The sequence below is a fragment of the Beta vulgaris genome, chromosome 3 (assembly GCF_026745355.1).
Source record: "Beta vulgaris subsp. vulgaris cultivar EL10 chromosome 3, EL10.2, whole genome shotgun sequence".
Classification (NCBI taxonomy): domain Eukaryota; kingdom Viridiplantae; phylum Streptophyta; class Magnoliopsida; order Caryophyllales; family Amaranthaceae; genus Beta; species Beta vulgaris.
The window spans coordinates 48797480-48814900 of NC_079204.1; the positions used below are offsets into that span (position 1 = coordinate 48797480).

The window sequence follows — 17421 nt, forward strand, 5'->3', positions numbered from 1 at the left end:
CTTAGACAGAAATAATGTGCAAGTATTTACAAAAAAAATTCATTAGTGGCACGAAAGATCATGAGTGATCCTGCGGTGAAGGAGTGGTCACATAATCAGAAGTGATGTATAATAAGAGGGACCCAAATGAACCTTTTATAACACATATGTTATTAGAATTATAACCTTACTTTTATCTTATTTTTAAAAAATCTTACATCACATAGGTGCAAAGCTAGTCCATATAGAAAATATTACCGTAGGAAATTTTTATTTATATGACCTCTTACTTCATAATGTCATGATCTTACCATTAAACTAGATCTTTTATACAATTTTCATATTTCAAATCCAACTATTAAATAACCTATTCTCTTTATTTTAACGCAATTATAAATAAAAAAGAACCTGAAAATCACGGGGTTCCAAAAACTAGTTTATTATGATAATAATCATACGATACAAATATATAAAGCTAGAATTTTTTTTTAGTAAGGTAAGATGAAGGGGACTCACTTGAGGTGAGGATAAGGGGATTTCTCAACTGAGTCCTATGAGGTTTAATCCCTAAACCCCAGGAATATGAGGTGAGGAGGAATGTCACTACTCCACCACCTCAACCTCATATAAAGCTAGTATATAATGATAAGATGGTAATGTATAAAAGCAAGCACCTTCTAATTACGATACCATGATTAAAGTTAAGCATAGTCCATTGGGCCATAGGGTTCGAATAACTCGGCCCATAATCCGTTCTTTCTCTTTGGTTTCCAACCCATGTCCTTGCAAAGCTGATCGTTGTAGCAAATGTGCAATGCTCCAATGCAAGATCTTCTATAGTACTTGCCAGCGTACCTCTTCATGGATGTGTCCCATTCCTTGATATCTTTCTCCATGTAAGAATATGCCTTGAATTGTGGTGCTCAAGAAGTGTTCGACGAATTGCACAAGAGAGACGCAAAACTGCTTCTCGCCCGGGCGGTCGGGCGAACCTCGCCCGGTCGGGCGCGGGAGCAAAGTTGGAGAAGCGTTTGTTTCGCCCGGTCGGGCAGGTCTCGCCCGGTCGGGCGCGTGTACACTTTTAGGAGAGCTGGGGACCGCCCGGTCGGGTGGATTTCTCCCGGGCGCCCGGGCGGATCTGGAAAAGACGCGGAAAACGCGTTTTTGAGCGGGTTGTATAAATAGGTTATTTTAACCTATCTTTTACACTACGAAAAACACTCTGTTCTCTCTGTAATCTGGTTTCTTCTCATAATAAAATATTCTCTCTCTCTCTGCCGTGGACGTAGCTAATTTGGTGAACCACGTAATTCTGGTGTCTGTTTTTATCGTTTTTGCATTCATTATTTGTTCTTCCTCACAACCGTTATAACAAATTGGTATCAGAGATTTGGTTTTCGATCTGCGTGAGAAAGATGTCTGGGGTGAATGTCAAAATCGATAAATTTACTGGGAGGAATAGTTTTAGTCTGTGGCAGATCAAGATGCGGGCGTTACTAAAACAACAGGGGTTGTGGGCACCGTTGGCAAAGAAAGCAACAGATTTAGTCACCGCTGAGATGGCCGTTCTGGAGGAGAAAGCTCATTCAACGATTATGTTGTGCCTGGCAGATGACATAATCACTGAAGTCGCGGAGGAGGAAACCGCATCTGGTCTGTGGTTGAAATTAGAGAGTTTGTACATGACAAAATTTCTAACCAACAAGTTGCTTTTGAAGCAACGTCTGTTCAGCCTGCGTATGCAGGAAGGTATGCCTCTTAGAGACCATCTTGATCAATTAAATACGATTTTATTAGAATTGCGTAATATTGATGTGAAGGTGGAGGATGAGGATGCCGCTTTAATTCTCCTTGTTTCTTTACCTATATCGTATGAAAATTTTGTGCAATCTTTCATTGTTGGTAAAGATTCTGTGTCCCTAGAAGAAGTTAGATCATCTTTGCATACTAGGGAATTGCGCCATAAGGCATCTGGTAGTAGTACAGAAAGTCAGTCTTCTGGGTTAGTGGCCAGTAGTAGTGGTGGTAAAGGACATGGTAAAAAGAATTTTAAGAAATCTGGAAATTCTAAAGGGGGTCCTAAACCTAATGATATCTGTAACTACTGTAAGGAAAAGGGGCATTGGAAAAAGGAATGTCCTAAAAAGAAGCATCAGGAGAACAAATCTGGGTCTAGTTCTGCTGCTGTTGCAGCGGAAAATTCGAATTCTGAGGATGACCTTGCTCTAGTGGCAAATGAGAAAACATATAGTGATGTGTGGGTTCTTGATTCTGGAGCGTCATATCATATGAGTCCTCATAGGGAGTGGTTTACTACTTATGAGCAGGTAGATGGGGGAAATATTTCGATGGCTAACAGTGCAGTCTGTAAGATAGTTGGAATAGGCTCTATCAAGATCCGGACTCATGATGATATTATCTATACTTTGAAAAATGTTAAACATGTTCCACAGATGACCAACAATCTGATTTCACTTAGTCTACTAGACAATAAAGGTTTCAGTTTCAGAGGGAGTGGTGGAGTTGTGTATGTTTGCAAGGGTTCAAAGGAGGTTTTAAAGGGGGTCAAGCGTAGTACTTTGTATGTTCTGCAGGGTTCTACTATCTCAGGTTCAGCTTCTATTGCATCGTCTGAGGTTCAGAAGGAGGATATGACCAAGCTATGGCACATGAGACTTGGTCATATGAGTGAGAGAGGAATGCAAATCCTCTCCAAGGCAGATCTTCTATGTGGCCATAAGGTCACAAACCTGGAGTTTTGTGAGCATTGTGTTTTTGGGAAATTACATCGTAGCAAGTTTCCTAAGGGCATTCATAGAACAAAAGGTACTCTGGATTATATCCATTCTGATTGTTGGGGTCCTTCACGCGTGGAGTCTTTGAGAGGTCACAATTTTTGTATTTTTATAGATGTTATTCAAGAATGACTTGGTTGATTATCATGAAGTCAAAAGGTGAAGCTTTCAATAATTTTAAGCAGTGGAAGGCATTAGTGGAAAATCAAACTGGGAAGAAGATCAAAAGGCTACGAACTGATAATGGTCTGGAATTTTGTTTGTCTGAGTTCAACGAGTTCTGTAAAGTTGAAGGGATTGCTAGGCATCACACTGTCAGAAATACACCACAGCAGAATGGTGTAGCAGAAAGGATGAATCAGACACTTCTGGAGAGAGCTCGGTGCATGCTCTCTAATGCTGGTATGACAAGAAGGTTCTGGGGAGAAGCTGTCAATACAGCATGTTATTTGATAAATCGTGGACCTCATTCTGGGATCAATCTCAAAACACCATATGAGATGTGGTCAGGTAAGTCTGCAGATTACTCAAATTTGCGAGTTTTTGGTTGTAATGTTACTACATGTGAGTGAAGGAAAATTAGAACCAAGGGCTAAAAGGGGAGTGTTTGTAGGATATGGAGATGGGGTTAAGGGTTATAGAATCTGGTCACCATCTGAGAGAAGGGTTATACTTAGTAGAAATGTAGTCTTTGATGAAAATTCTATGTTTAATCCTATTGTGATGTCCACTGGAGTGTCAAATAGTAGTAGTGTTGATAAACAGGTGGAGCAGCAAGTCACTCATGATGAGAGTGATGATCATCAACACATTGGTTCTGAAGAACCATCATCTTCGACGTCTAGTGAGGAGGCGCCTAGCCTGGCACGGGAACGTCCTATAAGGACAAATTTTGGTAAACCTCCAAGTAGATATGGGTTTGAAGATATGGTAGCTTATGCACTGCAGGTCGCTGAAGAGGTGGATGTCTATGAGCCATCAACCTATAGGGAGGCAGTTACATGTACGGAGTCTACCCATTGGCTTGCTGCAATGGGGGAAGAGATGGAGTCACTTCATAAGAACGAGACTTGGGAGCTTGTGTCTAAGCCTTCAGGGAGAAAAATTGTTACTTTAAATGGGTTTTCAAGAAAAAGGAGGGGATGACATCTGAAGAAGGGGTCAAGTATAAGGCTCGACTGGTTGCAAGAGGGTTCACACAAAGGGAGGGTGTAGACTATAATGAGATTTTTTCGCCTGTAGTCAGACATACTTCCATCAGGGTGCTACTAGCGATAGTTGCACATTAGGATTTTGAGCTTGAGCAGCTAGATGTAAAAACAGCTTTCTTACATGGAGAGTTGGAGGAGGAGATATATATGGCTCAACCAGATGGTTTTCAAGTTCCAGGAAAAGAAAACAGTGTTTGCAAGTTGAAGAAGTCCTTATATGGGCTAAAGCAGTCTCCAAGACAATGGTACAAGAAGTTTGATAGCTATATGATGAAGCTAGGCTACAACAGGAGCTCATATGATTGTTGTGTGTATCATAACAAGCTGACAGATGGGTCTTTCATCTACTTAGTGCTATATGTGGATGATATGTTGATAGCTGCCAGGAACAAGTCAGATGTTCAGAAATTGAAGGAACTTCTCAGTGCTGAATTTGAAATGAAGGATTTGGGTGCAGCAAGGAAGATTTTGGGGATGGAAATTTATAGGGATAGGACTCAGAAGAAACTTTTCTTGTCACAGAAGGGTTATATTGAGAAGATATTGTCAAGGTTTGGCATGTCAACAGAAAACCTATAGATACTCCAAGTGCTTCGAATAGTCATTTGTCTGTGGCTTTTGCACCTAAGTCGGCTGAGGAGAAGGAGTACATGAGTCGGGTTCCGTATGCTAGTGCAGTAGGGAGTCTGATGTATGCTATGGTTTGCACTAGGCCGGATCTTGCACATGCAGTCAGTGTGGTTGTAGGTTCATGGGTGATCCTGGTAAGGAGCATTGGCAGGCAGTCAAGAGGATTTTCGGTACCTTAGAGGTACGTCAGATATTGGTCTCATTTATGGAGGTGATATGGCTTGCTTAGTTGCAGGATATTCTGATTCTGATTATGCTGGAGATGTAGATGGTAGAAGGTCTATGACTGGATATGTGTTTACTCTGGGTGGTTCTGTGGTGAGTTGGAAAGCAACTTACAACCTACTGTAACTTTGTCTACTACTGAGGCAGAGTACATGGCCTTGACAGAAGCAGCTAAGGAGGGAATCTGGTTAAAGGTGTTAATCAGTGATTTGGGTCTACATCATGATCAAGCAACTGTGTTCTGTGACAGCTTAAGTGCAATATGTTTAGCAAAGGATCAAGTCCATCATGAGAGGACTAAACTATTGATGTCAGATATCATTTTCTGAGGAGTGAGACAAGGATTAAGGTGAAGAAGGTAGGAACTGCTGATAATCCTGCTGATATGTTCACCAAGCCGGTTCCGCAGAGTAAGTTCCAACATTGCTTGGACTTACTTAATGTTCGTGATTGTTAGTTGCCTTCTTGGGGCAATTCTGGAGTCCTTAGGGACTAATCTGGTCTGGTTGTCTTTTGGGACAAATCTGGTGTTTGGGAGATTATGGGCGTTGTGATCAATGCATCTGGTTTTCTGGTGATTATAGAGAATTCAAGTCAAGGTGGAGATTTGTAAGAATATGCCTTGAATTGTGGTGCTCAAGAAGTGTTCGACGAATTGCACAAGAGAGACGCAAAACTGCGTCTCGCCCGGGCGGTCGGGCGAACCTCGCCGGTCGGGCGCGGGAGCAAAGTTGGAGAAGCGTTTGTTTCGCCCGGTCGGGCAGGTCTCGCCCGGTCGGGCGCGTGTACACTTTTAGGAGAGATGGGGACCGCCAGGTCGGGCGGATTTCGCCCGGGCGGATCTGGAAAAGACGCGGAAAATGTGTTTTTGAGCGGGTTGTATAAATAGGTTATTTTAACCTATCTTTTACACTACGAAAAACACTCTGTTCTCTCTGTAATCTGGTTTCTTCTCATAATAAAATATTCTCTCTCTCTCTGCCGTGGACGTAGCCAATTTGGTGAACCACGTAATTCTGGTGTCTGTTTTTATGGTTTTTGCATTCATTATTTGTTCTTCCTCACAACCGTTATAACACTCCATTTTTATAATATTTGGCAATTTAAATTTTCCATCAAGTAATTCAAACAACCAACGACACCTTATTTCTGAAGTGTACAAATTTGCACTGCTTTCTGAATATCCAATCACTGCTACTTTTTCATAATTATAGCTGGAGAACAATTATGAAAAATTTAAGCTTCTTTTATTTTTGACGAGAAAATATTTAAGCTTGCACACTGCTCCATATGTCAATAATTTCTTTCTTCTTCCATTTTTGTTAAATATTTAGCAAAATTGATAAAATGATGTAGATGAGCTAGGACTTAAAAGTCCTCGATATGGTAAACATGTCGCGTCATAATTTCACAATGTAAACTTCTAAAAGATAGTATTTTATAGAACCCAGTCACCCACCTACAACATGTTAATAGCTATTCAAACCCAAATTTGAATCATGATCTTCTTAGATCGTGTTTAATTTATAGAAAGTTAAAAAACATATATAGAGTTTTAGGTAAGAGAAAGTTATACTTCATGCGTTCTTAAACAAATATTATATTAAGTAAATTGTTAAAAATCATTAGCTAACTTTGGCTCTATTTTTTTCGTTATTATATAAAGAAAAATATAGTCAGGTGACATTATGTTAAATTCGCCAAAATTTATACTATCAATATGTTATATTTTTATAATTTTTACTTCTGCGCAATTAAAGATATTAATGATCAAAGAAGCGCATTGGGCTACGTGAAAAAAAATGGATGTAACACTTATTTGGAAACGCAGGAAGTAAGTTATATGAAGTACTATAAATTTTCCTCTGGTTTGAGATAGATGTTCCATTTTGACTTTTTGCAATATTCACATACTCCACTTTTACCATATTTTTCTATAGATGTATAAAAATCAATGCTACATACAAAATGTTGTTGAATGTCTCTCACCTTATACTTTTAAGATATAATTTTTATGTTTTTTTTTTCTGATGGGTAATTAATGTGCATTAGCAAATGTGCAAGTTGAAATAGAGCATCTAGTTAAAAATGGATTGAGTATAAAAATTGGGTTTAAATTTTGCTACATAAGTTAACATGAATGAAGCTGCAATAATTTAAGAAATATAGCTACTTCGGCTTTATTTTCCTCAGCTTATTTTCGTTAAACTTAACTCTTTTTTTTTTTTTTGCTGAACTTAACTTAGGGCCTGTTCTCTTCGGCATAAAACAGCTGAACTGAACTGAACTGAACTGAACTGAACTTATCAGAGCTGAACTGAACTGAACTGAACTTATCGGAGCTGAACTGAACTGAACTGAACTTATCAGAGCTGAACTGAACTGAACTGAACTGAACTGAACTGAACTGAACTGAACTGAACTGAACTGAACTGAATTGAATTGAATTGAATTGAATTATATTACATTGAAATAAATTGAATGTAATAAATATATAATAATATTTTAAACAATAATAATATGAATATTAAATAATAATTATAATGATAAGTAATAATAATGAATAATAATAATAGTAGTATTTTGGATATTTTTAAATGATAGTTATAAATAAATAATATTAATAATCATAAATTAATAATAATAATAATTAATGATAATAATGATAATTAATAATAATTATTTTATATTATTTGTATTAATATATTTATACTTGACGATGATATATAATAACAATAATATCTAAAAAGTAAATTAATATTACTATTTTAATAATTAGATTTAATAATTTAAAAATATTTAGTAATAAAAATAATGATTGGGTTGGACCGCGAAAATTACATCATAAACCGTCTTGACGCGATTTGATTGGTTTATGGGCTAAAAAAAGTGGGTTTATTTGTGCTTTGACCTAAACCATGTTCCTCCTAATAATAATAGTAATAATAATTAGTAAAGCTATAATAAAAAAAATATATAGAAACAACAACAACAACAACAACAACAACAATAATAATAATAATAATAATAATAATAATAATAATAATAATAATACTTAATAGTAATGATATATATTTAAATAATAATAATAATAATAATAGTAATTAGTAAAATAAATTATACCAACATAATAATAATAATATTTAACAAAATGGTTATAAAAGAATAGAGCTGAACTGAACTGAACTGATCTGAACTGAACTGAACTTATTGGAGCTGAACTGAACTGAACTGAACTTATTGGAGCTGAACTGAACTGAACTGAACTTATTGGAGCTGAACTGAACTGAACTGAACTGAACTGAACTGAACTGAAAATAAGCTGGAGAGAACAGGCCCTTATCTTTGTTGAACTTATTTTTGCTGAACTGAACTTATCTTTTCTTAACTTAACATATATCCTTTACTTATTGTAAATTGTTAAACTTATTTTTCCTGAACTTAACTTATTTTTGTTGAACTTAACTTATCTTCTTTTTTTATTGTGAATTGTGGAACTTATTTGAACTTAACTTTTTTTTTTTTACTAAAGTTAACTTATTTTTCATGAACTTGTTTCTTTTTTATTGTGAATTGTTGAACTTACGGAACTTAACTAATTTATTAAACTGATTTTTACTTTAACTTTTTTTTTGAACTTAATTTAGTTTTTGCTGATATTATCTTTGCTAAAGCTAAATAGTTTTTGTTGAACTTCACTTAAATCTCCTGAAACTTAATTTAATAAGTTTAGGGGAATAAAGCCTTCTTCCGCTTCTTTTTATGTGAAACATAGAGAAAGTGGAGAGAAAACAAGGAGCCTAAAGAATGAAAGTTATGACCTCATCTTTAATAGACATTAGAAGAGTTAAGTAACACATAGTTGTTCCTTTGCCATGTTTAAGAAAAATTTCGAGAGTACGGATCACATGTTTAAGGTGACGTAGGGAGGTTAGCTGTCGGTTCGACGAAGAAGCCCATCGTCGAAAACTGCTGGAATGATTTCTACTAGTTGGGCCTCGAGTGTCACAATGATTAATATATAAAATACTTTTTTGGAAAGGGAAACGGGCCAACGAACGCAACACACAATTGTGATCTACAAGCGTTTTACACTATCCGAGTTCGTTTAGAGCCCGAAAACAACATTTTAATAACATTTTTGGTTAATTTTCATATTAGGATTATGTCAAGACTATCTAAATACTACCTCCGTTTCTTTTTAATTGGAGTTAAGCATAAAGTTGAGCCCCAAGTTTTAGTATTTTTCACCCATTGGGGACTCAAGTTTTTTTTTTCACCAATTGGGTACTTTGATTGATTTTCACCACAATTAAACCTTAACCACCCCTAATCAACTCTCTTCTCTAATCCTCCCCTCACCCCTTTCTCTCTCTTCCCCACCCACACAAACACCATCTGCCACAAAACAACCACCAGCAGACACCTAGCTACAACCACCGCCCACCGCTCCACCTCAACACCGACCAAGCTCTACCTCACCTCACCACTCCAGCAAACCTAACACCACCATCGTTAATCACCCCAAAACCCAACCTAAACCCGAGCATAACCCCGCAATCCAACATCAAATCCAACCTCACCATGACACAACCCACCAATCCACCAACGGTCCACCTCTAACACAACCAAATCCGCGGCACTCAACCCAAACCAATGAGCAACCCAAACGAAAGAAGAAGGTGGTGAGAGAGAATTTCGAACAACAACCACCACCATTGTTGATGAGGTTGTTCGTTTTCTGCTGTTGTTGGTGTGAGGTTGTTGAAGGGCGTGTGGTGGTGACTGAGACTGGAGGTCCAGCGAGATCTCAGGCGAGGGTGAGCGAGCATGAGTGTGGGTAGGTGGGTGAGGATGAGGGTGGTTGCACGTGGAGGGACGCCGGTCGGATAGGGGAGGCCAAGATTGCTCGCCGGTTGTGGTTGCATTGTGGTGGCGGACAATAGGGAAGTGGTGTTGGTTGTGGTGGCGGACAATAGGGTGGTGGTGGTGGTTGACTGCTAGTTGGATGAGGGGGTGGTGGTGGTTTGTGGCTTAATTTGGTATAAGAGAGAAATTTATGATTTGGGGTCTAGTGAGGGAATTAAACCAAAGGGATTAAATTATAATTACTATCCAAATTGGTCTCAGTACCCAATTGGTGAAAAAAAAACTTGAGTCCCTAATTGGTGAAAAATACCAAAACTTGGGGCTCAACTTTATGCTTAACTCTTTTAATTGTTACACTTACACTTTTCACGCATGCCGATGCACTACTTTGAGCCTTTATATCTCTAATTTTGTATTTGTAAAAAATATAAAAACTACATATTAATAAAATACATACTAATACGAATCTAACAAGATCTCACATGACCATGTTTTTATTCACGTATAAATCACAAACGAGGGTCAAAGTGCAATTTGTGAATAGTGTAAAATGTCAAAGTGTAACAATTAAAAAGAAACGGAGGTAGTACTTTTGATCCGTCATTAGAGGAAACTATTCTTATTATATTAATATTTTGAGAGTTTATCTCTTTTTTGGTGGATTCTGGAGTTATTTAACAGATTTATCGTTTGTCAGTATGTCTGTTTGTGTTAGGAATTACACTTACTTTTCCTTAATGATTCTGAGTGCGTCGAAGAGGATAAGTAGAATTTTTTTTTTTGCCATTTTAAACAGTATATACTTATTGTGACATTTTTGCGTTGTGTAAAAAAAAAAAAGAACCGAGAGAAGAATAGCAATTACGTATATATATATTGTTCAACTAATCAAGTAGGCATTTTAGGGGTTTGAAAGATGTTTAATAAGTATGCTAACATATATAAATAATCCCAAGTAAAGCATTCATTGCCTCTGTTGTATTATGCCTTGGATTTCATGGGCAAGAAGAAGAAAAGAGATGAAGAATATGTGGATCAGTTCCGTGTGTCAGATGCGATGTTGGGCGGTAGATACACTGCAGAGCGTTCGACGCACAAGGTGTGCGTGGCACGCAAGTCCCTCTTTAGCTAACTTTTCTCATTCTCAGTCGCCTGAGCGGGTGCATTGAACGCTCGGGAAGGAGATGCAGCCCAGATGGTGGAAGCCCGGTGTTTGCAAACTGTTTCTTGAGGTAGATACTTTCATATTCTCTACCCCATACGGGTTGTATGCAGGGGCGGATCCAGGATTTCGAATTTGGTGGGGCACCAAATTACAAAAGAAAAATCATGATATTATATTTTAAAACAATGCAATACTTTAATTTTCACAACCTTAATAAATAATATTAAGTATTCAATACTATCTCCATTTTTAGTATATTTAACATATTGACTTTCACATTCATCAACAGATGCAACTTTTATTTCAATTTGTTATTAAACTTTATAAACGAAGCTGATATAAATTTATTTAATGTAAATAGAAATCAAAACAAAATTTTAAATAGTAAAATTTATTTTTAATTATTTGTAAATAAATCTTGGTCATAATTAATATATTTGAATAATGTCGAAAGTCAAATTGTTGCATTTATTTGTAAATGAAAGAAAAGGTAATCGTTATATCACAAACAAAAAAAATGGTTAAAATTAGAGTTAGAATTCAGGGAGATGGATACTATTTAAAATATGAAATGAAGATAAAAAATGGAGAATAAAAAAAATGCTAAAATAGAGAAGAGAAAGAGTAAGAAGTAAAAAAGATTAAAAAAAAAACAAAACAAAAGCAAATAAGAAAGAAAAGAAAAAATGAAAAAAAAAAAGCAAACAATGCAAGTAAGGGAAATCGAACCTGAGTCCTGCGGGGACCGGCAACAACATTTACTCTATTACATGTTACCAAGAGAACCACTGGACCAAGTTGTATTATATGTTATTTTTTGCGCGCGTTTTAGTTTTAACCTATTGTAAATATCTGCTTGACCTTTAAAAGAAAAAAGAATCCGATTTTTTTTTTGGTGGGGCACGTGCCACCCAGGACCCTTAATAGGTCCGCCCCTGGTTGTATGCCCCGAGCGGGCTATTTGGCTCTGTTTTCGTATTTGACGCAATTTTATCAAGATTTTTCCGGATTTACTTGGTTTTGTTTTTTGGGTCATTTTGCAAACTTTAGGAGGCCATATATAAGGCATCCTAAAGTCATTAAGATCTTTATTAGCGATATAGAATTTTGTCTCTCTCCTCCTCACTCTCCTATTTCCATTGTAATTCCTCCATTAGAGAGGCTAAAGAAACTCCAAGGTTCTTGCTTGTGGATGTAGGTCAAGGTTGATCGAACCATGTTAATTCTTTTTCTCTATTTGTTGCTTTTACTTCTCATTTAAATTTTACAACTTTGCATTTATCGTTAGATTTTAAGTTAACTAGCAAACCCTAGGTCGTATAAATTGTATTTATTGCTAACAATTGGTATCAAGAGCTTGAGGTTTGAGAGGTTTCTAGTTGATTTCTTTGAAGAATATGTCAATGATGAAGCTTGACATTGAGAAGTTTGATAGGTTCATCGACTCTGGACTATGACAATTAAAGATGAAGGAAATCTTAGTTCAAAATGGTGTTCACAAAGCTCTTGAGGGAAAGATGAAAAAGCCTCTTACTATGACTGAAGAGAAATGGGAAGAAGTGTATTTTAAGGCCTTATCGAACTATACAACTTTGCCTCATGAATGAAGGATTTATGGAAGTTACTAAGGAGGAATCGAAAGCGGGTCTATGGTTAAAGTTAGAGTCTCTTTACATGGCAAAGAGTTTTACCAACAGATTTCTACTCAAGAGTAGATCAGATAACATTTGATTTGAGGAAGGTAATTATCTTAAGTCTCATTTAGATCAGTTTTATTCAATTATTATGGATATTCAAAATATTAATGTGACTTAGGATGATGAAGATTTGGCTATTATATGGTTGTTGTGTTCATTACCACTCTCATACAAGTATTTTAGGGGAGCTGTCTTGTATGGTAAAGATGATTTGAGTTTTGATGATATGTTACGGATGCTTTGACTCGAAAGGATTTGATTGATAATCAATTGACATCTAAATCATCAAACTCTAGTAATAACTTGTTTGTTAGGGTGGTAGTGGTGGTAAGAATAGGGGGTGTTCTAAGTTAAAGAAGCTCAATTCTAATAGGCACAAGAGTTGCAATTATTGTCATCTAAATGGGCACATTAACTCCGAATGATACAACTTGAAAAACAAGCAACCAGGAGATGGTAAGCCCGGAAAAGGTAAGGAACCCATGAATTCCACAAAAGTAAGCTTTGTTGATTCCGATAGCTAAAGTGGTGCTTTGTTGTTACTCATGATAGGCTCAAGAGTAAGAGTGAATGGATATTGACTCGGGATGTTCTTTTCATGTGACACCCTACAAAGACATCTTCACCTCATATGTAGAGAATAATGGAGGCACGGTCACCATGGGAAACAATACAACTTGCAAGGTTATTGTCATAGGGTCTGTGGACATCACGATGTTTGATGGCACGGTTCGAAGTTTGTCCAAAGTCCGTCATATTTCGGAAATAAAGATTAACTTGATCTCTCTTGGCACTCTTGGAAACAATGGGTATAAGTACATAGCATAAGGTGGGGGTATTGAAGGTTATTAGAGGTGCACTTGTGTTGATGAAGGGCATTAAGCTTTTACATGTTACAAGGATCTATAATTAGTGGTTCGACTAATGTCTCCACCAGCACTATGAGTGATGATTATATCAAGCTTTGGCGTTTGGAGCTTGCTCATACCAGCACTATTAGTGGTTCGACTAGTAGATTTATGTTTTAGAATTTTTTTTATTTTCAGTTTCTTATTTTATGCTGTCTATTTGGTATGCTTTAGTTGTTTATCTTGAAGTCATTGTTACGTTTTTTTTTTATTTTCTTATATAAAAAAACGTAACAATGACTTCAAGATAAACAACTAAAGCATACCAAATAGACAGCATAAAATAAGAAACTGAAAATAAAAAAAATTCTAAAACATAAATCTACTAACATATTAAACCGAAAAAAAAGGACTACTGGATTTCGAAATCCTAAAACATAAATCTACAAACTTACAAACCAAAAAAAAAAAGAAAACGAAAAACTGAAACGAAAAATTAAAAAAACTGAACTCCGGTGGTCAGAAACGAACAAAGGACTACTGGATTTCGCAGCGCTCGCATCAACGGCTCACATCAACCACCGGATTTTGACAAACGACGATTTGAAAATCCGTCTCTCGCTGATGCGGCGAACGACGAGGAGAGTGATGTTGCGTCGAGCAAGGGTGGCGAGGGTGGCGACGAACGACGAGGAGAGTCAACGACGGTGTTGCGCCGAGCGAGGGTGACGACGAACGAGGGAGGAAGACTGAAGATTGATTATACACCTAACGACGAGATTTGTTGCGACAAACGACGAGATTGAGATGTTCTCTTGTTAAGCCATCGCAAGTTTCTGGTGATAGTATCTGGACAGAGCAGAGTGAGTGTTTGAGAGGAGAGAGGAGAGGTTGAGAGAAACGGCTGAGGGTTTCAGAGGAGAGAGGAGAGAGGAGAGGTTGACGCTGAGGGTTAGAGGAGAGAGGAGTGAGTGAAACGGCTGGGTTAGAGGAGAGGCAAAAATAAAACCCTAATTATTTGAACCTATTGATGCGGTTCCTGACAAAACCGCAGCAATATATTAAAACATTATTTTTTTAATATTATTTTAATATATTGTTGCGGTTTTTGAAAAAACCGCAGCAATATGTTTGGTCATTTTTTTCAAAAAATTTTCTATTGATTCCATATTGCTGCGGTTTCACGCCGAAACCACAGCAATATCTTTAATTATATTTTACCTTTTCTTTTTACGTGATATATTGCTGCGTATGGTTAAAACCGCAGCAATAAGCAATTATTCTACTAGTGTTTGTAATGATGTAGGTTCATCTCAAAACACCGAGGAGAAGGTAGAGCTTGAAAGTGCTTTACATGATGATGCCCTCACTCAAGAGAGGCATTTTGTCGGTTCACCTCAAACCAAACGTAAGACACTTGCTAGAGAGAGACAAAGAAGACAAGTCAAGCCTCCTCAAAGATATGTGAAGGAGTGTGACTATGTGCAATATGCTCTCACTTTGACAAATGAGGTAGAGACCTTTGATGATCCATGCTCCTACAAGGAAGCATTCTCTCTACTCGATTCAAACAACTGGTTGATGGCAACGAAGCAAGAGATGGAGTCTTTGCACAAGAACAATAATTAGATGTAGGTTGTTGCACCTAATAAGAAGAAGATCGTTGGGTATAAATGAGTGTACAAGAGAAAAAATGGTACACCGAATTTGGGAGGTCATGTCTATAAGGCAAGAGTTGTGGCAAGGGGTTTCACTCAAGTTGAGGATGTTCATTTTCATGAAGTTTTCTCACCGATTGTTAAACACTCATCCATTAAAATTTTACTTGCTATGGAAGACTTGGAGCTACACCAACTTGATGTTTAGACCGCTTTCCTCCATGGGGACTTGGAGGAGGAAATCTGCAAGAAGCAACCTGAAGGTTTTAAGGTTAAAGGGAAAGAAGATCATGTGTGCCATTTGGTGAAGTCATTATATGGATTGAAATAATCTCCTAGGTAATGGTATAGGCGATTTGATTCGTTTATGTTGGCTCATGAATTCACAAGAAGCTCCTATGATTGTGTTTACTACAAAGGGCTAGTAAGTGGTTCCTTCATTTACCTTTTGCTTTATGTTGATGATATGTTGCTTGCTTGCAAGCATTTGATTAAGGTCAACAACTTGAAGAAATTATTAAGTAGGGAGTTTGCTTTGAAAGATATTGGTGAAGCCAAGAAGATACTTGGGATGGAGATTCACTAGTAGAATATATTATTGTTGCGGTGATATTGTTGCGGTTTTACTCATACGCAATAATATATCAAGTAAAAAGAAAAGGAAAAACAAAAAATAACCATATTGTCGCGATTTCAGGCGAAAACCGCAGCAATATGGTTTCAACGGAATTTTTTTGAAAAATTTTGACTATTTGACCAAACATATTGTTGCGGTTTCTGGTAAAAACCGCATCAATATATTAAAATAATATAAAAAAAATATTATTTGAACCTATTGATGCGGTTCCTATACAAAACCACAACAATAGGTTTTTAAAATTACAATAAAAGGGTCCAGGTAGTGGGCGGGTGCGTTTATTTCTCTCTTTTACCCAGCTAGGGTTTCCTCTCACTCTCCATCTTCTCTCTCCTTCTCTCTTCCTCCCATCTTTTTCACGCCTCCCCCTCAACTTCTCTCTCTCCCCCCTCTCTTCCTCCCATCTTTTTCACGCCTCCCCCTCATCTTCTCTCTCTCCTCTAACCCTCTCATCCTCTCAATCACGCCGGTCGACTGTTCGAAATCAACGGCGTTGTTCGAAATCGCTCGCCAGATATACAAGGTCGTTCGAAATCGCTCGCCAGATTCGCAAGGTCGACCGATCGTTGTTCGTTCCTTCGTCAACACTGTCTCGTGGGTCACTCGCCAGATTCGCAAGGTCGCCTCGACCGTTCGTTACTCAACACTCTCTCGTTTGTCGGTGTTGTGGGTTGCCGGTGTGAGTCGCCGTTGTGGGCAGAAAAGGGTACCTCTAGGAATTGGCCTTGGTTCACAACAAACATGCTCTTTCTAATTTGTTCTTAAAATTTAATCTTGTATTATCATGTAAAATATATTGTGTGACAAATCATAATACTTGTGTGTTTTAACATGATTATACTCTAGATCTTTTCTGCAACATATCAGGGATACCATTTGTTATCATGCGCTCTTCTATTCTTTCCTTTTCTGAAGTTTTATTCATCTTTCCTCATGTATATTTTGAAATGTTAGTTGATGAAACGACGTAAAATATGTGTTTCCAGATATTTCCGATCAAGCAAAGAACATTGCTCATTGTTTTAGTTATTGAGATCAACAAACAATTTTATTTTGAGATTTAAATGTCATTTCATCTTCAGTTCATATGCGAATTTAGTGGATAGTGGATGGGTTATTTGTTTGGTTTTAATCTTTCAAATTTGATTGCAAAATGCAAAAAAAAAAAAAAAAAAAAAAATTGGTTACCAGCACCTATTGTTGCGGTTTTGAGAAACAACCGTAGCAATATGTCAACCTATTGCTGCGGTTTTGGCCCAAAATCGCAGCAATACGTTGTACTTTTTTAATAAAAAATGAACATATTGTCGCGGTTTTGGCTAGGAACCGCAGCAATAGCTTGATATATTGTTGCGGTCAAAAACCGCAGCAATATGTTAATTACCTATTGTTGCCCCCTTAATTGTTGCGCGGCCAAAACCACCGCAATATGCCATTTAATAACCGCAGCAATAAGCATTTATTCTACTAGTGATTTGGAGAGATCAATGTAAGAGAGCGTTGTACCTTAGCCAAATGAGGTACATTGAGAAGATTCTTGAGAAGTGCTCAATGAACAATGCAAAGCTCGTTTCTACTCCTTTTCGTTCTTACTTCCAGCTCTTAAAGGGGATTTACCCTCAATTCGAACAAGAAGAAAGGGTCATGGCTCACATCTCTTATATTAGTGTTGTTGGGAATGTGATGTATGCCAAGGTATGTTCTAGG

The 17421-nt window shown here is 37.2% G+C and overlaps 1 protein-coding gene across 1 annotated transcript in view; it reads right to left on the minus strand.

Annotated features, from left to right (window-relative positions):
- Positions 1-680: 680 nt before the first annotated feature.
- The window catches only part of LOC104889335 (probable flavin-containing monooxygenase 1), a 47259-nt gene continuing 30518 nt past the window's right edge, over positions 681-17421 (minus strand). Inside the window, exons 8-9 of the mRNA XM_057393142.1 lie at positions 5925-6037; positions 681-875 (exon numbers count right to left, since the gene is read on the minus strand). Of these exons, the coding sequence (XP_057249125.1) occupies positions 681-875; positions 5925-6037 (308 nt within the window). The remainder of the gene's footprint in view (positions 876-5924; positions 6038-17421) is intronic.